A 26,174-nucleotide genomic window follows, 5' to 3' on the forward strand; every position below is an offset into this window, starting at 1 on the left:
AGTTTAGATAAATGTACGAAAAGTAACTGAAATCATAAGGTTAAGAAGAATGAAAAACTTCCCTTCTGTATTCATCGTTCAGGTCGGAAACGTTGAAAATACCTATTTTCACCCGACGTACATTCAAAAGAGATGAGATTTCAGGGAGAATCAATGACACAATCAAGGCAGCTTTCAAAAGAATCTTCCATGCTGTTCAACTGGTGTCACTAGGCAATACCAAGTGTTCGTCAAACCATTTGAAGGTAGATTAATACCCTTTCCACATCATTTTCGATTGTATCTATGAATTGACGTGTATCTACGGTAGCAAGTAAATTGTAAGGACAGATCGAAGTGCCTCTACTAGTTTTCCTAAACATATTCCTAGGAACCTATGGCTGAAAGGGCTTATCGTCTGTACAAATGCTATTGCCAGAAACCTTTAGCATGGTGCACATAAAGTGAATATAAGTCATGGATTTAAAATAATTAACAGACGAGAAATATCAATCTTACTCTGTTTTGTAGATACAACCTCTATCAAACGTTTCCGACCTGACTTATGCATACAGAAGAAATGTGTGATTAGCCTTTCCCTGCCATAGTATTTATTAATTAAAATTTTCTTGAACCCTATCCTATTTATTTTCATTATTATTACTTTTTCGTTCTCTGATATTCATCTCTTACACAATCGCATTGGTTTTTACATATTTATTTTATCATGTTCAACGATTGTGTAATCATTTAATAATTCTATTAACAGTACGTAATCTTTTTTATCTTGATTATGATTACTGATAACTATAACATCTATTTTACTACTTTCTTACACATCAAACTCAATTGTTTATTCATACACTTCGTGTACTATTCTTCGGTCACATTTCGTACATTTAATTAAACTTTACAAACTAAAGTATGCTAAAAGTTTGTTAATCATTATGCCAATCATTATAACTTCACTAAAATCATGAATTGATCTAATTTGAACTACCACTGATAACCTATAGGGACTAGACGGCTGTTTCGTTCATGCATATAACTCATCAGTCATACCTGTGCGCATCCTCGTATGTGGGAATCGTATCCAGGTTTTTTGGTCGCACTCACGAAAACTTAGCCACTATAACACTGAGCAAACATCCAACGGTGTTCATATCTAACATCAATTATTCGACAACATTAAACGTCATTACTTGTAGTAAATAACTGTCTCACACCCGACAGATTGGTCGCGGCTTCTCATTAGAACTCCATCTGTTCAGTGCTTCCAGGTTTTCAATGTTGATCCAATTGAGATCAATTCATGGTTTTAATGTAGTTTTATTACTTTTTTCTGTTGACCGTATTAATAACTGAATACGGTTATCAGATTCATTGTTAAGTTGCTTAAGATCGGCTATATAATATACACCTACCAATTGTTTTAATCAAATGTTCATCTTGCTGTGCTAATGAGGTATGGCAACTTACTTACTTACTTACGCCTGTTACTCCTTGTGAAGGAGCATAGGCCGCTCACCAGCACTCGCCATCCAACCCTGTCCTGGGCAATCCTTTCTAGCTCCGTCCAGTTGTAATTCATCGTTTTCATATCTGCTTCTATTATCCGACGCAATGTGTTCTTTGGCCTTCCTCTTTTTCGCTTCCCTTCACGATTCCAAGTTAGGGCTTGTCTCGTGATGCAGTTTGACGATTTGCGTAATGTATGTCCTATCCATTTCCATCGTTTTTTCCTAATTTCTTCAGCTGGAAGTTGGTTTGTTCTCTCCCACAGAAGGCTATTGCTGATGGTATCCGGCCAATGGATGTTGAGTATCTTGCGTAGACAGCTATTTATAAATACTTGTATTTTCTTGATTGTGGTTGTTGTAGTTCTCCAAGTTTCAGCTCCGTACAGTAGAACTGCCTTGACGTTCGTATTGAAGATTCTCACTTTGATATTGGCAACTTGAACCGATGCATATATTTGCCTGGTCCTACGTTGTAGCTGACTTACTGACTGACTTCAATCACATGACACCATAGATTATGTGAAATTTACCAATATGAACTAACACTTTAAATAATTATAGAAATGAGTAATTTATTAAATGTATCATTTATTTTCCAGCATAATTTCTAAAGTCAATGTTATAATTAAGATAATTTAACTGAAGAAATTTATTTCAATGACTATTATTATTCACTTGTTATTATTTACTTGAATCTTCACATTCATGATTGGGACTGCAATTGATTTATGCTTCATTCCATTGCACAAGCAAGTGGCTATCAGGATTCGGTAGCTAATTAGATAACACGATGGCGTTTGAAGCGAATGGTAATGAGTTCGAGTCCTAGAGTGAACATCAACTCTGATATGCAGGTATATCAAGTTGACGAGTCCCAAATAAGACGAAAAGAACATCATAAGTTCCACTGTTAGCCGCTATCTATCTTTGCTAAAATGACTATTATTAATATATTTTAATAATGTTTAGCTTTAGTGATTACTTTCTCCCTTACCCTCTCAACTATACAATGTTATGTTCAATTGTTACTTAACTCCTGATGTTTAATGATTTGTGTTTCTAATAATATAACGAGTTGACATAGTTTTTTTTCTTGTGTACTCAATATAATTTTCATAATTAGACTGGATATTTTCAGTCATCTTTTGCTTAATTTCTATTATATTGAAAGATAAAGTTTTTTTTTAACTGATCTATGTTTCAATGTATTTTCATGAGAAGATTATGACTATAAATAATGATTTAGGTAAATTATTCAGTTGAAGAATTCTTTCAATATTTATTAAATCTAGTTTATTATGTAATTCAATCTGAATTAGAAATAAAAACAAACCTTTTTAGTATAAAGTTTTGGAGATTCTTAAGTTTTTGATTGTGATCATGAACCAATCCACGATCCAGCTCACGGAATGCGCACTGCAGATGAGTCCTAGAATAGGACGAGACGGCCGTCCAGTGTTTTCAGGTTTTCAATGGTGGTCTAAAATCAGTCGATCTATGATCTCAATCAAAAACCTTTTCATTAGAAGATTGACAATATTTGGAATTACACTGATAATTGGTAAACATTGAACATATGTTTTATCTTAGTTCGAAACATTTATTAGCATTAATACATGATACCATATGGAATGAACTCAAAATATTGGATTTTCATAGTTTCTCATTTAAAAGTCGTAAACCAAGATAATACTACTGCTCATTAACTAATAATCCTTTGATATTTGTTCTGTACCTTAAAAATATAACATAATATATGTGGTTTAAAGGTTGAATTCAAGAGTCAATTTAAGTTGGACGACCATTAAGAGACTGCAAGCACTAGACGGCCGACTCGTTCTAGTATGGGACTCCTCAGAAATGCGCATCTACACTTCCTCACTTAGGACTCGAACCTAACACTTCCAGTTTGCTCTAGATCGCTTAAATTCTAGACCACTGAGCCGTTCGCGTGCGGGATCGAAGGTTCTGGGTCCGAGTCCAGCGCATGCATTGTTGAGTTCTATACTGAGACGAAACGAACGTGCATTGCTTCCAGGCTTTCAGTGGTGGTCTAACTTGAATCGACTCGTGAATTCAAACATTCATTTAACACGATCTCCACAAATCTTCTTTCTGATAATTTATATAGTTTTAAACCTCTGAAAGTTTGTTTTACAAAACTCATGAGATAATAAGAATCATTATAACAACGTCAGTACGTGCGCTAAGATCCTACCAAAAATTACATTTAGGATCGTACTTTCGTAGTCAATACTTTCTTAAGCTTAAATTTTGAGAGAATAGCGAGGAGACGAAGTTGATTTTTAGAAAAATTTGATTTATTTACTCTATACATTTTGAACAATTCGGTTACATATATGTCAAGGAGTTTCATATGGAAACTAATAAAAGCTAATTGCTGCTTCATGCTTCTTTGAACATACTTTAAATATTGACCTTTTTTTGAATTTTTTCACATAGATGCTTTCACAAGTATGTCTGTGACCAGATTGTTCTAAATGTATAACCTAAATATATCGGATTTCTCGAATTAACTCCATCTTATTGAATCGAAATTTATTAAAGTAAAGTATTAAGTAAAGTACTCAATTATTCTCTTTTTCTTATGATACTCAACATAATCATCCTTAAATAAATAAAGATTTAGTTTCTTGTCATAGTGTTATACGATTAGTTTGAAGCCAGCTTATCAGATATAATAGATTAATATCTTTGTTAACCAATTAAAACATATCTTTCTTTTGTGTAATGACAATGTAGTATAACAAAACATTACTTGATAAGCGTTTAGTTACAATAAACATCATTATCATATCTCTTATATATAAATTGTTATAAGAAAACATAACATAATACTTAATGAAGTGTCTATGTTGTTATCATATCAATGTTAACAAAGATTGATCAATCTTCAAATCAGTTTTAGGATTGAATATAAAGATCACATTGATTAGTTGTGCTTATGAATTGTCTGAATCTGTTTGTAAAAGCTATAAATGTTACATGTAGTAAACTTATATCCCATGTACTTATTGGCTCATTGCTTTATGTATAAATCTTTGAATAGATTGATTGTATTTTTTAGAATATATTTGATTAGCATTATCACAATGTTTCCATCTTTTAATTTTCAATAGTTCATTGTATAAATATTTGAAGTTAATACAAATATCCTACCATCATATAAAGTTGTTGTTTTTCTTTAAATAGTATTGTAATTTGTAGACCACCCATTATGTAATCAGCTAAAATAATGAGTAACTTAGTTCCCTATTGTAGGTTAATAAATAAAAGAACTTTCGTTTATTATAAAATACATTTGTATATAAATATTTAATAGTTGACATATTTTATGGATATTTCATGTGGTGCTATAAACTCATCGAATCGTAAACATTTTAATAAAAACAATAATTTAAGAAATAATTAAGTAAACGTCAATTATTGATTACAAGTAGTAAATGGTTAGTAACTAGGAAAGAGTAAACAAAATTAAATTTCAATAAGATTTAAAATAGTAAGTGTTCAAGTACAGAGATGTCACTTTTCTGTATAGTTAATTTAAATACATGAATATCAATGCTATGACTTAATTGTCAAGTATGTTTAATGTAAACACCAAGTGATACTTCATCAAAAGTCCTACTTGTTATTGAAGAGAAAGATATGGGATATATGTTGTTTCTCGTAGTTTCAATCACTAACGTATCTTATCTAGACCTCAGATGAATACTTGAACTCTTTAGTAGTGATTTTCAACGAATCTTCGTCTAAAGACCGAACCTGGCACCTTCGTACTCCCAGGCAAACGTATCCATCCAATTAATTCATGGTACTGGGCAAACCTCATCCACTCCTTATAGTGAGTAATTATCTCATACTCGACACGGTTCAATTTCACTCGTCACACCGCACTAATACTCGAAAAGTTGATTTTTTGAAGTTAGTCAGTATAGAGAACCGTTCCAGTGCTTTCAGGTTCCCAGAGATATTCTGACTAAGACCAGTTTGTGTTTTAAACTATGAAAGTTCAAAAAGCTCTGCGAACCCCTCTACATTAAGTATAGCTTTTGTTTAGTTATCTGTAAAATATCTTTCAAACACAATCTTATTGAATGTGTCTTCTAGTATCATAAGTCTAGACATAAAAGTAGTTTAATTACACTAAACACTCTATGTCACGGTTTCATTAGGATTGATTTATGATCCAACTTTAAGATACATATCTCATGTTTAAAATTGCTTGCGATAATCGCTATTGAGCTTTTAAACACTATTAATTTACATATATACTGAAATTGTGATGAAATTGATATGGATCAAATGTTTTTATTTCTTTAAGGAAAAATGTAAATATAAGTTAGTAAGTTGTCAAACTCACAAATTAACTGACCTATGTTGATAAACTTTACTTCAAGATAGCCAATAAAAGATACCTGAGAGAAAAAAAAATGAAGCAAATAAGTGAGAAGAATAAAGGGACTGACAGAAAAAATTCCAGAAAATATAATTCGAATAAGTATTAAGAAGTCATAGAAATCTTTGTCATTTAAATTAAATGGATTAATATAAGTAATCTGTATACGTGAATTTAGTATAGCAGATTCTGTAGAAGAAATTTTTCCGATACGGATGTGACATATATAGACGTTATTCATATACAGGCTTATTCATTGATCAATATTTCCGAGTATATACTTTTTCAATACTTATAAAAGTTTTGTTACCTAATCTCTTGAATATTGATTTCTTTACCATTCAACTATAGATTCAATTAGATTCGATCATCTCATTGTATCAGTTAAATATCGCTCATTTCTAATATTTATTTCTTTAATTGAAGTGAGGTAAATAATGTTCTTTTTGAGCACTTGATTATAAATAATTTATTCATTTTCAGAGAATTTATTGTTAGTGTTATCTGTAAGGACTGTCTTTAATATTCGAATCTTAAGCAATAAATACTCTTCATCACTTCAGTTTACATGGTGCTATTTCATTTCATGACTAATCATTTTCTAGATGACTTCATTTATATATCTATATGAGCATCTACAATGAATATTATATGAAATAGAGGTATTGTAAAAGAAAGTATCCTACATCGTTCGATCACAATTATTTATGATTCACTGCAAAGAAATTAAATCACTCAAAATTGATATTGTGCTTTTATGATGTAAAAATATATTCGTCCAAAATTACCATATATGTTGGCTAACAGTGGAATTTAAAACACATATATCGTTCTATTTGGCACTCGTTTTCAGGATTTAACTGATATCCACTTCAGAATTCAAATCCAGTACCGTTGGTATCAAACGCTGTCGCATTATCCACTTAGCTACTGAGTGCAAATAGTCACTGGTTTGTGCATTGGTTATTTTAATCTTTCTATTGATGTTTAAGACTACAAATGAACAGTTTCTTGTGGCGTTTGTACATCTTGTGCAGATTTTATCGATATTGTCTTAAGTCACAAGGATTATAAGCTAAGATGGATGGTGGCTAAAAGTGGAGTCTTGGACACATATTCCATCCTATTCAAACAATCTATGCAAATTATCATTTATTTAGTGCTTTGTTATCTTGATAAATTCTCACGGACAATCACATATTTACTCATTATGAACCCACTACACATTGACTTATATTGAATTACCGAAAAGTTGATGAAAAGTCTTTCAAAACATCTGTGATTACAAATAGTCAATAGCGAACATTGCTTTATTCAATGTTCAAATAGAAATTAAACCGATTGCATAAAATGAATATTTAGCTTACATACTATTATGATAGACTAGATAGAAGAAGACATATTATTTACTAGTTAATTCATTATAGAGCTAAAAGCTTACTAAACTGATATTGATCAATCATTTATGACATTTACTCATACTATTTTTCTGTCAATAATTTGTATATAAGCATGTTATTTTACTATAAACGACTTAATCGTTTGCTTAATGGTTTATCTTTCACCTCAGATCATTTAGTAGACATCATACAACCACTTCTATGTTGTTAATCAATTAACATTTCTATTTATTTTATCTAAACAAATGAACAATTGTTTATCAAACCATTGAAATTCTAATTTATAATTACTTTGAATTAAAAAATAGGTTTACCTCCATGGTTAAACGAACAACCTAAAAGATACATATGTTACTCAGTATGATGAAGCTGAATTTTCACAGTGTTACATCCATTTGTTAAAACTATAAAATATTATATTGTAGTGAATGAAAACTCAGTTTGGAGAAATCAATCTTTTCTTTAATGCAAAATTACACAGTACCTTTGTCACACAATGAAAATCTTACATTAAATACATTATTTTGAACATATTTTTTTGCGTTGTCCTTAATCTACTCCATTACCCCTTCAATTCTGTGTATATTCCAATTGCTCTTTGTTTCCCTTCCTTTTCTCTTTAATTCAGTCTTCGGCTGCCAGACATTCCACTTTTGATTGCGACTACATACTACTTATATCTGTCAGTATGAGTAGCATATACCACTATATGACAATCGATATTATAGAAAATCTAATATCAACTAGCTATAAAATTTTTACATTATTTATAGTTCAACTGCTCTATAAGCTATAATACAGTGAAAAACAAACACATTAACATGTAATTGTGCTATGGTCAAACGTCTTGAATATTTAACTCAACCCTTTTGTAATTGACATAAGCTTGTTAGATAATTCTCAACAAATATAACTAAGAGAGTGTTGTTTTTTCTATATTTGTAAAGTCAGTTTGTTTGAATTTTGTATTATTTGCTTTTTTGTATTGTAGTTATTGAACAATCACAAATTCGGTGTATTATTATGCCGAAAAAATCAGTCAACTGAAGAAGAAATGTACAACAATGGTAATTTAATTTTAAATGTTTTCATTTTATTATTATTATTGTTGTTGTTTGTTTTAAAAGCATCTATGTATTCAGTGAAATGCTTCATTGTTGTAGTTCTAATGAATCATGAACAATGTTCGTAATCATTTGTTGATATAAGATGGTGGTTGGTGGTAGTCAACAAGAAACCCTGGACCGGGGTTTCGTGCTACTTGGCACTCGTCAGCAAGGTGTACTTGTCATCTTGAGGGAACTGGTGCTCCCTGATGGATTCGTTCCGGTGTCTTTTATTGATGGCAGCAAATCGAATTTATATACAGGATATTTTTCTTTAAATTGTGAATTATAAGTTTATTGTTTCTGTAAAAAAGATAAAAATGAGCAATGATAGTGTAATAGAAATTTATAAATTTGCTATTTGAATATATGTTATACGTAAGAACAAGTTTTTAATGTTTGAACATCAGAATTCTCACCGAATTTCACATATAAAATTGGATCAGAAGTGAGTTATCAAGACTAAACATGGATTTTTTTAGCAGATATGGATACTGGCTAGCAGTGTAATCCAGGACGCTCGTTTCCTCCTATTTGGGACTCTTCAATTGGATGTACCTGCATCTTAGAGTTGATGTTCACCCTGAGACTCGAACCCAGTGAATAACGCGATGGCGTTTGAAGCAAACGGTAGTGGGTTTGAGTTCCAGGGTGAACATCAACTGTGATATGCATGTACATCCAGTTGACGAGTCCCAAATAAGAAGAAACGAACCTCCGGGATTCCACTGCAAGCCACTATCCATCTTCGCTGATAAAGCTTCTGACCAAAGGCAACATCGAAGTAGTCCGCCCAGTATGCCAACAAGAGACTGATCGATTGCAGTCCAAAATAACAATGGAAAGATACAAGTAAACAACACCAAGTGAATTTAAACGTGGATTATTTAAACAAATTTAAACTTCTGTCGCATTAATCAATGTTAGAGCTTGGTTATAGTGTGACGGATAGGTTACTTTGTGCGTAATAAGCATAAATTCACTTAGTTCACCAGTGAGATTTATTCGTTAAAAAGAAATAATAGTTATTTGTCATCTCAACCTTAACCTATGTGCGAAAAACTAAATTTACAGTTTCTGTGTACTGTTATTGTAATTGATTCACTATCAATCTTCTTTTCTTTAATTTTTACAAAATCATCCAATTTTTTTGTTTTTTCGACCTATAATGTTCACGAACATTCTTCTACTATATTTTCATATTTTCTTTCATTCTAGTAGCACTTTTATTGTTCACTTTAGTCAACTTTTAACTTACAGTTAGTTTTATAATTTTAACCTGATCCAGTGAAATGTTTAATCTCCGATCAGATAAGCAATCCATTTAATTGTTTTTTCTAATAATATCTTTAACAATTACTAACAGTATCACTACTGAGGAGTCCCATACTAGTACGAAACGGCAGTCTAATGCTTCCAGGTTTTCATTAGTTGTTCAGCTTAGATTGGCTTGTGAATTCAACTTGAAAAGTATCATTATTATTATTATGACTAATTTGTAAATGTGTTTTGTTACGAATCATTAATTTTATTATTTCATTTACCATAAACGTAACATTTAAGAAGTGTTTCTCACAATCACCGACATCATAGTCTTTTTTCTGCTTATTCCGTTTGTCTATAAATTATTGTTGTATAATTGTTGATTACGATTATAATTAATCCTCATTAGTAAACTAAATGATTTGACACTTATTATGCACAAACTTACATTTGTAAAAAACATTTCGTTTATTCATGCTAACCCATGCATATTGCCGAAAAGTTAAATCATGTAGAATGAAATAAATTTATGTCATCCTACAATGTTTTGATTGCTTTTACTTTACAAAAGCACATTAAAAGAAATAAATTTATGAAATTTGTGATCAAGTTTAGATATACAGTTCAAATGGTTGTCGGTCAACATAACATCGAAAAAGAAAAAAACCTTAGTGATATCATGAACTGATCTAGGAAAACTACTGGTAAACTGGAAACACTGGACGGCTGTTTCATCCTAGTAGGAAACTCCTCAGAAGTAAACATCTACTTTGTTCTGTTGATAACTTCCCAACACTTGACATGGTTGAGAGGTTAAACGTTTGAATGCAAGATCAAAGGTCCTTAGTCCGGTTGCTGAGTGGTAGATTGTGAATGTGCATTCTTGAACAGTCACATAATTCCAGGTTTCCATTTGTAGTCTAGTTAAAATCAATTCACTATTTAAATTTGGAAAACTTTACAATCTACACAAAACATTTTTTTATGCTAGTAATTTTGATTATGATTATTTCCTTGATGAAACTTAGACCAGTTTACCGGGTAAAGCTTTGGAATTATGTAAATTTTGATATCTGAGATCTCTCAAATATCATTTTCTTATATGAATCTACTAGTGGCCTATTGAGTTTAAGCTCTTTTTGGTTATATATGAATGTAGTTACCCTCTATGATAAAAGTTAATTTATGAAACTTATCTTCTCAAAACAATCTTCAGTTGAGAAAGTTTCATTCTTTTCAATGTAATTGATTAGGTTACTGTAGTCAATAATTTTATGTGACTACCCAATAATGTTATACAGAATAAATATTTTCAGAAGTAAAGAAAACTATTAGAAAGTGTTTTGTGATATGTTATCAATGATTAGACGTAAGTATTTAGTTCAGATTTCTCTATTGTCAAGGAGATTCACTGGTTATTAAAGGTCATTTTGTGATGCACACTACATATGTCCAATAATTTTCACAAATTCTTTATACTATTAAAGGTAATCATGTACATACAAGTAACAAATATTAAGAGGAAATTCCTAAAGTCCTACTGAGACTCCATGACTAGTGAAATTCAACCTTATAAGTAATTAGGCAATTATGTGCCAATCACTTCAGAAGACAGTTGCACAACATTGCAAAATGACCTAAATTAAATGATATAAATTACTGAATGTGAAGGTTAAACGTCAACTGCAAAACTTGAAAGTCTTTAATTCTATTATTAGTCGAGTCACAATCATAGACTAGGTATCCCATACTAATGCAAAATAGCCATCCAGTCCTTTCTTTTTTTCAGTGTTTGTCTAAAGTTGATATGGGATATAAACTTTAAAACGATACTAAATTTACTCATGTTACAGGCAATGATCTTCAACAATTTAATTCATCCAAATTAGTTTTATTATATTTGAAAAATCAAAAATAAAAATCATTATTGATCATACATCTTTGTTTCTTAAACCCTTGGCTACTTGGTTTTAATCCTTCTCTCTCAACTAAACACTTTCATATATCGCTGAAAAATTCCCATTATATTAAAACACAATTAATATGAACGAAGAATATTCTTTTCAATAATTTCTCATCAGGTTATTATAAATGCAAATTAATAATCCATAAGATTGGCCAGATTTTAGGCAGAGTACATCATTTGGAAGTTGTAATATATGAATTGATAATTGTTGTTTGTCATACAAAATCAAATCAAATCGTTAATGTTGGGGCTGATTAATATGAAGTTATCAGAAGGGGCTTGTGGATTGGTTGAAGTTAGACATTAACACAATTGGATGCCGGCTCAGTGGTCTAGTTGGTTAAGCGCCTGGGTTCGAGTCTCGCCGGGTGTGGGGTCGTGGATGTGCACTGCTGAAGAGTCCCATACTAGGACGAAACGGCCGTCCAGTGCTTCCAGGTTTTCCATGGTTGTCTAGCTTCAATCGACTCATGATTACAATCTGTAATATGAAGTTGTTAACTTGAATCAGTTTCTAAGTGAAATGAAATTGTGAGATAAATGATTAGAATAAATATGGTCAACATGGGGTGAGAAAGAAGATAATGGGATAAAAATCGGAAATTACGTAATATGTAGAATAATATGAATTAGGTCAGATATAGTAGATTTAGGGGTGGATATTGAATAAATTCCTCAAAAGGTTATCAAGTGTAATGATAATGATTGTAATAATAATAATAATAATAATAATAACAATAGCAATAATAGTAATAAGTTTGGGACATAAAATGAACATCAATTAGATTACGTCACCATATTATAAAGTTAATTATTAACTAGTTGGCCCCAAAGTTGGCCAGGGTAAAAGAAGTGGCTGAACATTCTTCTTTTGGATGTAAAGCTCCGGTTTGTTGATCCGAATAGCAATTGCTTCAGCCGTCTGTAGCATTCGCAGTCTGACGGAATTAGGTAGACTGTTGTTAACACGATAGATTATTGCAAAAGATTGCTCCATATTGGCTTTATGTCTTGTTTGAACTAGACGGGCTAAGATGGAGCTGTTAACAGTTTGGACTACACCTTTGCTTCACCACACGAGGAGGTGTTCACGAGCCCGAATGTACAAACTCCTAGAACATCTGCCTATATAACTTGCTCCACAGGAGCAGTTGAATTGATAGATACAGAGGGAGGTGGCTAATCTAGGTAATTTATCTTTCAACCTCGGAATGATTATTGGTCGTGTGGAGAATATTAGTTGTAGTTTACCCACATTAAAAGTCCTTTGAATTGATCTGCTTAACTTAAGTCATAGCATTTCATATATACAATTTAAACAAAATAACTGTAATAATAAAAATAATATACGTTAGTTTAAATCATTCGATATACATGATATATTTGACTGCTAGTCATGATTACACTTAAAATCATAACAAAACAAGTCTAGTGAAGTGTTTAAATTCTGGACAAAAAATAACTGAACAACGATGAATAAATAGGGAGTCACTATTTAAACAAACAACAACAAAAAAAGAAACGATCTAACTCATTAGTAAATTAACGGAAGATTTTGTAAACGTTTCATAATAATAATGACACTGATTAAAGTATTAAGTAGTACTTATGATTACGTAAATACTTCTTCTAATCTTTGAAATATTGATTTGTCAATTACTTCGGATCATTAATTATATAATTAATTAGTTAAATGAAATAATCCATGTACTACCATTATCCAATTGAAAGAATATTGATGTTTATGAATTGTTTAACAAATGGTTACGTGAAATGTATATTCTTTCTTTTGTAAAGAAAAGTTTACATAATGTTTTAATGGAAATATAAGTTTTAAATTTTCGTTTGATATTGGAGTCCTAAAATAGGATGAAATGGCCGTCAAATGCTTCCAGGTTTTCCATGGTGATCTAGGTTCAATTGACTCATGATTTCAACCTGTGAAATTTCTAAAAATCTTCACAAAACCCATTCTGACAAATATATTCACTTGGGTTTCACCCAACTTATTAAGAGTATCACACATTAACTGATGTCCACGTTCACGTACAACAATCCAAGCATGACCATTATCATCAATTTAATATCTCCTACCAAACATCACTGTGGACGTATGCTTGACAAATTCATTTATATTAGATGTTTTACACTTACAACTTCGTTATTCAGATCAACGTAGTCTACAACATGAATCATTGAACATTTAAAACACCTTATTCATCATACTCAAAGACAATTATTCTGATTAATTTCATTTTTTTCTTAATTTGTTCTTGTAAACATTATGGATGATGGTAAGAATCTTCCAGATGGTTAGTGTCAACTGGTTAATGAATTCTTCGACATTGATTTCAAGAATACTCCTTTAGTTTCCTTCCACAATATTTAATTAGCATAAATCATATCATTAAACTTACTTTTATTTCCATATATGCAGTCTCGCTCTTCATACTAACACTGGTTAGTATGAATGACTAGATATAATTATCAGTGGTGATTCGTTGTGTAAGTGGGAAATCGTCTCATTTCTTTCAAGCATTCTACTGCACATGGAATATAGTGGTGTGAGTGTATACAACACAAAATCACTTGTTATGCTCATTTAGTATAGTTTATAATGATGTTGTTGGATGGTAGATTACTCAAACTTGATATGACTGGACTCAACTAGTCAATGGAAACTGACTGAAGTTTGACTCAGTGACCTAGAGTTTATCCAATATAACTGTTGATAATAAAACAAAACCTTTTTATGAAAAGAATCTTAATTCCTCCATTATATGTAAAATACTGTTCTTTTGTAATGAACCAAAGAATAGCTTGATTTTACTTATAAACTGATATCTACAAATCATTTCTGTTAAACAACCATAGAAATAAAATACAAAGCATTTCTAAACGATGCTTTTTTATATATAAGACTGATTTTGTCAGTGTTCGCTAAGTTCAAGCTGCACGTTTTACACTTTATAGAACTGTGTGAATACTTTACACGGATATTTTTAAATGAACCCCATATTCGGTTCGCAAAATACTATTTTAATACAGAATTATTAAAGTATGATCAGTTTTTGCAATATTACGAAAACTCTTTTGTCAATAAATACAGACGCATGGAATTCAAATGAAGAATAACCATCTTATAGAATACATTTTAGTTATGCAACTTCAAATTATTGTGACTTTATGGCCCGCTAGTTATCACGTAATCTATTCGCCAACCAAAATACTACTTATTCGTTCTTATACTTTACTAAACTAATGATATCCGACTGGTCTGATCAGCCTAGCGTTCTATTGGTCTGTTGCTCACCTAACCCGTCCATCTGAGTCCAGAATGCCACTATGTGGATCGTTTATTTCAGACATACTGAGTTTATATACCAACCAAACAAACCGCAACGCACCATAAAATAGAAAATTACATTCATACATAATAAAGCCAAAAAGTGAACGTGGGAGACAGTACTAATAAACTAAGTATAACTTATGAACAGTAAATCCTACAATAATAATCTATAGGTCAAAATGAAGCTTATAATAAGATGAAAATAAATATACACAAGCTAATTACTGAATAGTTATACCATAAGAATATATAGATAATATTTGTCCATTAAAAGGTCTCAGAGGTTACTCGTAATTTAATCTTCACCAAGATATAACACAGATGATGAATTTAAAGAGTGCAAGTTTGTTTCGTAATATAACTATTTAATTTAAGAAAATCGTGTTGTCTTCAACTATACTATTATCTATACAGTATTATTCAGCAATTCAAAATATGAAACGTATTCCATTTACCGGTATGTATTTAAATATTACCTTTATGCATTATATTGTGTTCCTGTTGGGCGAGACTCTAATTTATGAACGACCTTTGAACGAATCTCAAGTGACCCTGAGAAATATTATCCAAACGGCAAACAGTCAGTATAGAGTAAAAATATATTATACAAAACCAAAGAAATAAAGTGAATACACTTCTTTTACGTGATTCAAAAACTTTTCAAGGTTAGAAAAAGGTTCAGAGGTTCTAAAATCGTAATGCATGCAGTAGAGGAAATCGTAAATATGGCTACAGAATAGTCGGCCTATGGATCCACGATAAGGTTGCAAAAACTCTTTCAGCCTCGACCACATAGCTTCACTATTGTTTGTGTGCACTACTGTTGTTAGTCCCAAAAATGCCACCTATGGATAACGACACGATACACATAACCAAGTCTATGTAGGAGTCTGTACGCTCTCCAATCATCCACATATAATGCAGTACCTCGCTGCAGCCAGTGTTACTGGTGCTTTTATTACTCAGTTCGCAATAATTGTCGTAATTTGTCCTAGTTAAGAATTGTATATGATGTTTTCATCACGAACTGGCATCAGCTATAATGCCAAAACTCTATTTAGCCAAATGGATGAAAGACTTTGGCTCAAAAATCCGAGATCTGTTATCTCATACCTGATTGATTCGTCCACAAATTATAATCTCGCCGTTTTGTTTGTTATAGCCGCTCACTGTTCACGTTTTATACAAAACGCCCTGTGAACCGATCGTACGTTAGCACTGAAGTTGGTACCGTGACCTTGAACTTTCTAATGTGCTTCTGATTGGCTCGTCCATAAATTAGAGTTTCGCTTCTGTTGTGTTATTAAATACTGAACATTATCTAAGTCCAGTAGTTAGATCAAAGCAATTATGTCAAAGTGTTTCATTAATCTTAAACTATACTAATGTTAATTAGTACATATAATCACCATAAAATCTTTGTCTCTGTTGGCAGTAAATAAATACTAATTTACTCGAAATTTTTCTTCCTTATAATTCTTGTGGTTTATGCAATACTCTGGATAATAATTAAGTATTACTCTTAAACGAAATAGAATAGTTTATTTAGTAATAAATAGAACTGATAAAAAAGTGTGCTTGAGAATATTGATTGAATACAATAACAAGAAATTAAGCCACTTATGTTGAGAAGAAATGAAAACATACTGTATTAGCAGTGTAAATTTGTGATACGGGTTACTTATATCTACATAAGTAGCATATGACAGTGGTCAGGCATAGAATGTATTTCAGCAGATCGATAAGAAAAGATTGGAAACGGAACGCGATTGGTATGAAAATGCATGAACAATTAAATCTGAGACAATGGACTGATATCCTATAAATTGGACGAAACACGCTTCCTAGATTCCACTGCTATCCACTATCCATTTTTGCTCATAATGCTTAAGAATTAAGGCAATACGCACAGGATGCAAATATGTCAACAAGAGTCTGAATAATTGCAGTCCTAAACATTAGTGGGATGATACAAGTAAACAACACCAAACGAATATAACTAAATGGTAAAAAGCCTTCATCTTAGTACATTTATGAATTTTATTTTGTTTGATTGTGAGAAAATTATACCATCAATGAGCATTTTTAACATGATAAGAGAAGTTAGAACATTAAATAAGTTAGCCAACTTGTTTTAACATATTTGGTTGATAATTAGTACTAAAGTGGTAATAGATTTATCGGAAACACTAAACGTTTTTAGAATAAATATTTTTGTGTATGGTTTATTACGTCGGCTACTGGTAGTTGTTCTACAAACCTTAACTCATTTCTCAGCTACATAATTTTGGATAGGTTTACGTTTGTTTGTTTTGTTTTTGCATCAATACTATGCGGTTGATGATGAAAGTCAATAAATCTGGTTAATCTCCTTATTATTTAAATGTTCATGAGATCTTGTACATATTATTAATTATACGGTTGAAAAAAGTAATAGAAATCTTTTAAAAGTTACGCATTGAATGATTAAAACCGCAAGACGAACCAATCAGATATAAGATAACGAGTCAAATTCATCCATACATTTGGTTAAATAGAGTTTTGGCATTATAGCTGATGTCAGTTCGTGATGAAAACCCTAAATCTAATTCCTAACCCTAACCACCAACGGTAAATCATGATTCTAATTCCTCACACTGGTTTATAACTCTCACTTAGTCATAGTAGGTAGACATTCTCAGGGCCGCTCAAAGGTCGTCCATAAATTATAGTCTCACCATTAAAACTATTATGTTATATAAATATAACTAACTACTGAAAATTTAAATAAACTAGATATCTAAAAGTATCTCTTGAAACTAATTCAAGATGAAAGTCAAATATCGGCTGTCATATAAGTGAATGAACATCGAATATAACAGATAATCTAATGGAATATCGAGAGAGAAAGGGTTGTATATGAAATTTAAAAATATATTTACTATAGTACGTATAAAATTATCAGTGTTTCTTGTAAACTGAATGGTCTGTACATATATGTTCCCTAAGCAACCAATTTTTCACTGTTCAGTTATATATATATAGGATAATAAGGGAGGTATATAATGTCTACCTTTCTATACAACTACATAGTAACAAATACATCCTATCATTCCTGGGTTATTTGAATTATTTAATTATTTCTTTTTAAATCATTGATTGTTCAATGTCTTAATTTATATGTGTAATTTAGTAGACTAATTCGGATAATACAGAAAGTGAATTTTGTTGATATGAGTAGTACTTAAGTAGGAAATCAGAAATTTTAATACAGATAAAAATATTAAAATTTACTTTTGTTTTACAATTTATTTTCATAGATTTTGGTTACTAAGTTTGAAGTGGTACACAACCATAAAATCTTGACAGATTTTTGTACATACTGACTTCTGTTTGTTGGACTCATTTTTTTTCTTATAAATTTATGCCAGAAACAATGATAAATTATTATTTCTTAGATGGTTTATTTTACGTAATTCTCAGTATAGGATTGTGGAGATTCTTGAATTTAACTGAGATCGTGAACCAATTAGCGTTAGATCACCATAGAAAACTTAGAAGCATCGGACGGCGGTCTCGTCCCAATATGGGACGCCTCAGTAGCGAACAACCACGATACTGCACTCGGGACTCATATCCAAGCCCTTCCATCTCTCGTACAGACGCTTAGCCTCTAAACTTCTGAATCGGGATCCAACGGTGTTAACGTCTAACTTCAACCAGTTTGCCATATCGCGCGACCATCTACTGTTTTCGCTGGGTAACTGCCTCACAACCACATTAGTACGAAACGGCCGTCCAGTGCTTCCAGGTTTTCAATGGTGATCTAACACTAATCGGTTCATGATCTCAGTTATATAATTTCACTAAGGAAGACATTTGTAGAATTTCTATATGTAATAATGATAAAAATAGGCTAATTCAGCAACCTATAGACTTTGATCTAGCTTAAGATATATGAGTATTTTATTCCAACGGAATTTGTAATAATTTTCAAAACGTGTTGAGACAATTAATACTAATTAATCTCTGTAAAGCAGCAAATATCATGTTTGCTTAGCGAAATTATTTCTGATTGAATGCTGTCTGTTATTCTGCAATAAATGTATCGTGCTCTTATGTTTTGCTAATTATCATGTGACTTAGTGGTTAATTAAAACACTGACTTATATGACCTTGGCACTGTGTCCAACCAATAACGTCTAAACTGTACGGGTAGCCTAGAGTCAAGTTAAAAGTGACTGTGAGTGTGAAAGGCTGAAACTGAAAGATAGAGAATAACTTAACAATAGTAAATCATATTATAATTAATCAATAGGTCAAATGAAAACTTATGATGCAAAGAATATGAACATACATTCAATCTAGTTAATTAATAGTTATCCAACAAGAATATATGCAATAATAGTCCATAACTAATTCCTAGCAGTTATCATTCATTTATTCTTCGTCATGATATAACAAAAGGTCACTATTCTGAGTTACTTAATGCTCCTTCAAACATGTTTGAAGGATTGCCAATCAAAGGAGATTCGTGAAATTTCTTAAAAAATCAGATTATATGCAAGTTGCTACTCGTCAACTGGTTTTACGCAGATTCTTCATTATATTTTGCATACTAATATGATACAAGTTACAAATAAGTAATTCGTTCCATTTTATCAAATAGTGCTGACTACGATACTAAAAAGATTGTTTTAACTCAAATGTAAAGTTAAGAAGAAGATAAACACTTGCTTATGAAAATATTTTTTATAAGAATGATGTTTGGTTGACAAACCCAATGATTGAATTGGATTCAATTTCTGTTTTATAGTAAAGTTTTGTCAGCTCAGTTGATATGATGAACAAATTTTCTGCCTAAATGTTTCAAGATATTTTAGCGCGTAAATTGTGACTCCAAACGTTTGGTGACATTTTTTTCCCCAGATTGAATCATGAGTCAATTGAAGCTAGACCACCATGGAAAAACCAGAAGCACTGGACGGCCGTTTCGTCCTAGTATGGGACTCTTCGGCAGTGCGCATCCACGACCCCGCACCCCGCGAGATCCGAACCCAGGACCTATCAGTCTCGCGCCGGGCGCTTAACCAACTAGACCACTGAGCCGGCATCCAATGGTGTTAATGTCTAACTTCAACCAATCCACGAAGTTGCGCCACCGTACACCATTGTCTTCAGTGAGCTGATATCTTACAACAGACCTGGTTGAACTCCACTGGTAACGGCTTCTCACTAGAACTCCAGGAGTATCTCTTGAAGTCAGTCACTAGTCCAGTGCTTCAAGGTTTTCCATGGTGGTCTAGCTTCAATTGACTCATGATTTCAATCTGTGAAATTTCTAAAATCTCCACAAACCCATTCTGATGACATTTTTTTGTTAAGCAACCGATGAACCATTTTTCTGGTATCACTTATTCATCATAATTCATATTTATACATGTGTATCCTTTGATAAAGTTATGATATATTTAAAATGACAGAACAACCTTGGATGATTACATACCTAGTGTTAATATAGTGAAACTGTACAAGTAATAATTTTCGGAACGTTCGTAATTTTTATTTGAAGTGATAATTATACAATAAATAAGTAATTATTTAATTATAATTAAAGGTGAGAACACCTCTCTTCTATTGTTAAATAAATTTACTTAATAATTGAATTCATGAGTCGATTATAACTAGACGACCATGGAAAACTCGAAAGCACTGGACGGCCTAGTATGGGACTCCTCAGCAGTGCGCATCGACGATCATGCTCTCAGGATCCAAACCCAAGACGTTCAGTATCGACTCATGAATTTAACTATTAAATTACTACAATCTCCACAAAACCTCCTTTTTGATAATGATCATCATTTGATCACCAGTGATTGGCTTCAATAGGTATTTCCTGGAGTTCTAGTTAGAAGCCATGACAAGTGGAGTTCATCCGTGTCTGTTGTGAGGCAATTACTCACTGAAGGCAGTGGTGGACGGTAGCGCAATATCGTGGATTGGTTGAAGTTAGACATTAACATCGTTCAACGTTGGCTCCGTGGTCTACAGGTTAGGCGTTCATGCGCGAGACCGAAGGACCTGAGTTCGGATCCCGTGAGCAGGATCGTGGATGCGTACCTCTGAGGAGTCCCATACTAGGCCGCCCAGTGCTTTCGGGTTTTTCATGATGGTCTAGCTTTAATCGACTCATAAATTCAACTATTAAATTACTACAATCTCCACAAAACCCCTCTTTCTGAATACAAATTTATTCTATTCTCATTTGATATACGTATTTGACCCTCTAGATAGATAATCATTTCAATATGAAATCGTGAACCAGCTCCCCATAGAAATGTAATTTTTTATATACGTAGAAACTCGTTAATAGACTAATTCCTTTTTATATAACTTTAGAAAGAATAACATTTTAAAATCTATTTTACTTTGTTTAGCAAAATATATTTAACATTATACGAATATTCGTCAAGATTAGAACGAATAGTTTGACAGTAATTGAGCGCCGAGTATAGAGAAGTCATTTTCACATATTTTTAACATTAGCCTATTTGGAATTGTATTGAGATAAAAAAATGAAAGTACATTTTCAGCTATAAAGATCAACGTTTCTAAGTTAGAAATTCGATTCCATTCTAATTTTGTGATAGTCCTCGTCATGGACTAATGTATTGGTGAAATAATAAAAGTGTGTAGCATCAGATAACCTTAACATTTGGCTTTGATGTCTTCTGCAGCTATCACTCGCAAATTAGAATAAAGCTTGTTACCCATAGGCCATAGAGTCTGAATTCAATGGTATGCATTTTAGTATTTAGTAAATTTATATACTTTTGTTTTCATAAAAGATTACGACTTACATTTAATTCATTCATAGAAGTTGTGCGGATCTGGATAAATTTTGATATTGTTTGAAACTAACAAAAACTTGTCTGACAGAAATCAATCAATGATACCATAAAATGAGTTGTTTTTGTTGTTGCTCTGTCATTCTTTCTAGTCATTATCATATTATTCATCCCTTATGAATTTCATCGATGCCACAGAGGGCGAAACGCACATCTCGACCATTCAACTGTAATATAACCAGTGAATTAATTTTTCAAATAGGTAGATTGATTTATGTTTTCACTGAATACGACACTTTCGGTTGTATAAAACATATCGCTGCTTTATGATAAACTGAAAAATCCCTAAAAAGACATGTTTTATAATTTTGCATGTAATGTTAATAGTGTACAAGAAAGTTTGGAAATCTACTTCTAAGTTAGTCAATAACGTATTCAATGTCTGCGTAAGTTAAGTATAATGAATACAAGTAGTCATCGGTTTGTTGATTTCTTATCAATCAAATTACAATGAATCATTTTATGACTAGAAATTATACATCAATATTTACTTGTAATAAAAACAATGCAGAACGTAATAAAACAGTAGTCAGATTTCTGGTTCTTTTAGCAAATTAAAGTTATCTTAAATTAACACTAATAAAATGGATGTGATATTTGGGATTTCAACTAAATAAGCAACAACACTATGATAATCTGTCTCATATCTATTATAGTGCCAACTTAAGTTGTTTTAAAAGATCTATATTTTATGAAATAAAGTTATAACGGAGTGGTTTTATTGTAAATCTATTACTTACTTACTTACTTACTCTGCCCACTGGGATTCTCCGTCGCTCTCTGTTCTCAGCAATCTTTCCCAGTTGTTTCCAGTTGCTATTCATTCCTTTCATGTGTGCCTCCAATTCCTGACGCAGTGTGTTCCTTGGTCTTCCTTTTTTCCTTTTCCCTTCAGAATTCCAAGCTATCGCTTACCTGGGGATTCAGTTTGATGAGTACCTCAATGTATTATGTCCTATGCACCTTGAGCGTCATTTCCTAATTCCCTCTTTAGTTAGAAGCTGGTTTGTTTTCTGCCACTTTGGTTCTTCTAAGAATAGTAGCGCTTCCAAGCTCAGATAAGGAAGAACGGTTATATATGAAGTCAACGACCGCAGCCCGTATAAAAACAACTTTTCTAAAAAAAACGCTAACCGGAGTAAACACTGTAAATCTATTATTTTAGTATAATTAGTAAAATGATAAAACCATTAAGTATTTATGTGTATTTGACGTAAGTTTCTCTGATGAATATGATCTTCATTAGAATAACATCAAATGGATTGTAACTATTTGAATATAAACTTAAATATTTAACTAAGAACAGATCATTTATTTTTATTTTATATAATAAAAACACTTTGATGACGATAAGGATACTTGAGGAATCGTCTAGAATAAAAATCCTTTGCTTTCTATAATTCATACTAATGAATAAGTCAATCAAAACAAAAACAGACAGCTATTTTTAGTCAACGTTATCATCTTTATATTTTACCTATAAAAGAAAATCGGTTAGTAATTTGATAAAAGCATATCAAACACATATTGACATGGATATGATTGATACATCATTGAGACAGACTATAAATAAGTAGAATAAAGATCATATTAATAATGGTTAATTATATGTTTAAGTTAGAATGTGGTGTGTGCTACTTAAATCGACATAAGTAGTACATAACGTTAGTCAGGAATAGAATGTCTGGTAGCAGAGAGACAAGACGATCGAATAGTAAAGAATGGGAACAGAATGCAATTTGTATGAAAATGCAAGAAAAATGAAGCCTGAGTCATTTTAAGACAACTGATGGACATTTTGCATGTTGAGCATAGTTCTCAGATTTTATTGAGATGCTCTGTAATTTTGTGCTCAAATACGTTCTATTGTCCCCACTAGTGTTCTTGTTCACTATAAACATACCAAACATTGAATCAATCTTTAAGTATCTTGTACCATGATTCAAAATAAATTGTAATTTTTCTTAATGGTGATTAAAAAGTAAAAGCATTAATATGAAGGTATTTCAGTTTAGCGTATTTCTTCTATGATATTAAAATGTACATCATATTTATCAACAGACAGTTTATTAAGTAACTTTTTTTAGTATCAAAATGAAAAGATAAAAACTAATTGAAATGGTATTATTTTACCTGAATTATTGTGAAACACCAGGTTGAAAGCATTCGACAGCTGTGTCTTTCTACAGCGTGACTATTCAGTAGTGCACGTACACAACTGAAGAAATTTTGCTTAGGTAAAGGCATACAACCTCTGAGTTCCCTTGACTAGTTGAGTCCAGTCATATCAAGTTTGAGTAATCTACCATCCAACAACATCATTATAAACTATACTAAATGAGCATAACAAGTGATTTTGTGTTGTATACACTCACACCACTATATTCCATGTGCAGTAGAATGCTTGAAAGAAATGAGACGATTTCCCACTTACACAACGAATCACCACTGATAATTATATCTAGTCATTCATACTAACCAGTGTTAGTATGAAGAGTGAGACTGCATATATGGAAATAAAAGTAAGTTTAATGATATGATTTATGCTAATTAAATATTGTGGAAGGAAACTAAAGGAGTATTCTTGAAATCAATGTCGAAGAATTCATTAACCAGTTGACACTAACCATCTGGAAGATTCTTACCATCATCCATAATGTTTACAAGAACAAATTAAGAAAAAAATGAAATTAATCAGAATAATTGTCTTTGAGTATGATGAATAAGGTGTTTTAAATGTTCAATGATTCATGTTGTAGACTACATTGATCTGAATAACGAAGTTGTAAGTGTAAAACATCTAATATAAATGAATTTGTCAAGCATACGTCCACAGTGATGTTTGGTAGGAGATATTAAATTGATGATAGTGGTCATGTTTGGATTGTTCTACGTGAACGTGGACATCAGTTAATGTGTGATACTCTTAATAAGTTGGGTGAAACCGAAGTGAATATATTTGTATTTGTTAAATAATTATTGAAAATTTCAGTGTATATGTGCAATATCTTGCTCTAATTTATTCTATAGAATATTTTCTTGTGTTATATAGGGAACCCATGTAACTAATTCTCCCAATGTCAAAATGATTTTCAATTTGATTAATAAGGTTTATAAATCGTATTCTTTTTTCAAACAGTGATCCACCCCCATTGTTGGTTATGTGTTTCATTCTGATGTTTCTAATACTTCATATAAAAAATAGATCAAAAGAAATTACTATTTATATTATTTATTCCAATGAGTCTGTCCATGATTTCACTCGACATAAGGTTAGTGCTACGTTTGAAGGGTATTACGATATCACCTAAATCGGCAAACAGAACGAAGGATCAACAGCACAACAACAAGATAAGCTAAACTATTCCAATGTGCCCCAGCGCTGATAACTAGATTTAGAAGACCAGGTTCAGCAGAGGGAAATATATATTCCACAAGCAGCCAGAAGCATTAACAAGCAGGCACACAACTTTAGCGTATATATAACTTATAAAAATGTCATGGAAAAACATAACAAAATAGTGTAATAAAAGAGGGAACGGACCAATGACATTTTAAGGTCTTTCTAAGTGGTAAATACAATCTGAAGGTAAAACTAAGCGCTTTTGGCGCGAAAATGAGAAATTCAAATTTCCAAAATAAGCTTACAAAAATATGATGTTTACCAAGTGATTTCTGAGGATCTAACATTTTCAAAATTTAGTAAAGATATGACTTTTTTAAAAATCATATTTTATCAGTAATCTCGTGAGATTGATTCAATCAAACTATATGCTTTATCAAACTAGTTTCAAGGGTCCATATTATAGACTTCAATGTATCCAAGTATATGATTCTCTATGCATAGATTTACATAATAATATTTATTTATTCTGTTTATTTTTTGACATTATGCATAGAATATTATCAATTTATGAATATATATCTATCATATATTCTTAAATTAGACAATCAAATGTAGTCTATTCCATATCCATAATGTTTAACATAGGCATGATTCAAATCAGTACCTTTAAAATTAATTATCACCCAGTTACGAATATATCATAGATATTAGTTTACAACAAACGTAAATATTTATGTATCGTTTCTTAATTAATAATCTATATATATATATATATATATATATATATATATATATATATATATGTACATATGCATATATGAATGATTTACTCATTATCAGTAATTGGAAAGGTAGGAGTACATGTATACATGGTCCTAGTTATTAATTATTTAAAATGAATGTAGAAATAATGTTTATATTTCTAAAAGATTAAAATT

At 31.5% G+C, this 26,174-nt stretch overlaps 1 protein-coding gene across 2 annotated transcripts in view; it reads left to right on the plus strand.

Moving 5' to 3' along the window:
• SIPA1 (Signal-induced proliferation-associated protein 1) overlaps positions 1–26,174 on the plus strand; it is a gene marked incomplete at its 5' end in the record, with an annotated part of 160,168 nt that overhangs the window by 70,726 nt on the left and 63,268 nt on the right. For both annotated transcript variants that reach the window (XM_051212474.1, XM_051212473.1), the window contains one exon: positions 8,311–8,386. In XM_051212474.1, the coding sequence (XP_051072656.1) occupies positions 8,311–8,386 (76 nt within the window). The remainder of the gene's footprint in view (positions 1–8,310; positions 8,387–26,174) is intronic.

The sequence above is a fragment of the Schistosoma haematobium genome, chromosome ZW (genome assembly GCF_000699445.3).
Source record: "Schistosoma haematobium chromosome ZW, whole genome shotgun sequence".
Classification (NCBI taxonomy): Eukaryota; Metazoa; Platyhelminthes; class Trematoda; order Strigeidida; family Schistosomatidae; genus Schistosoma; species Schistosoma haematobium.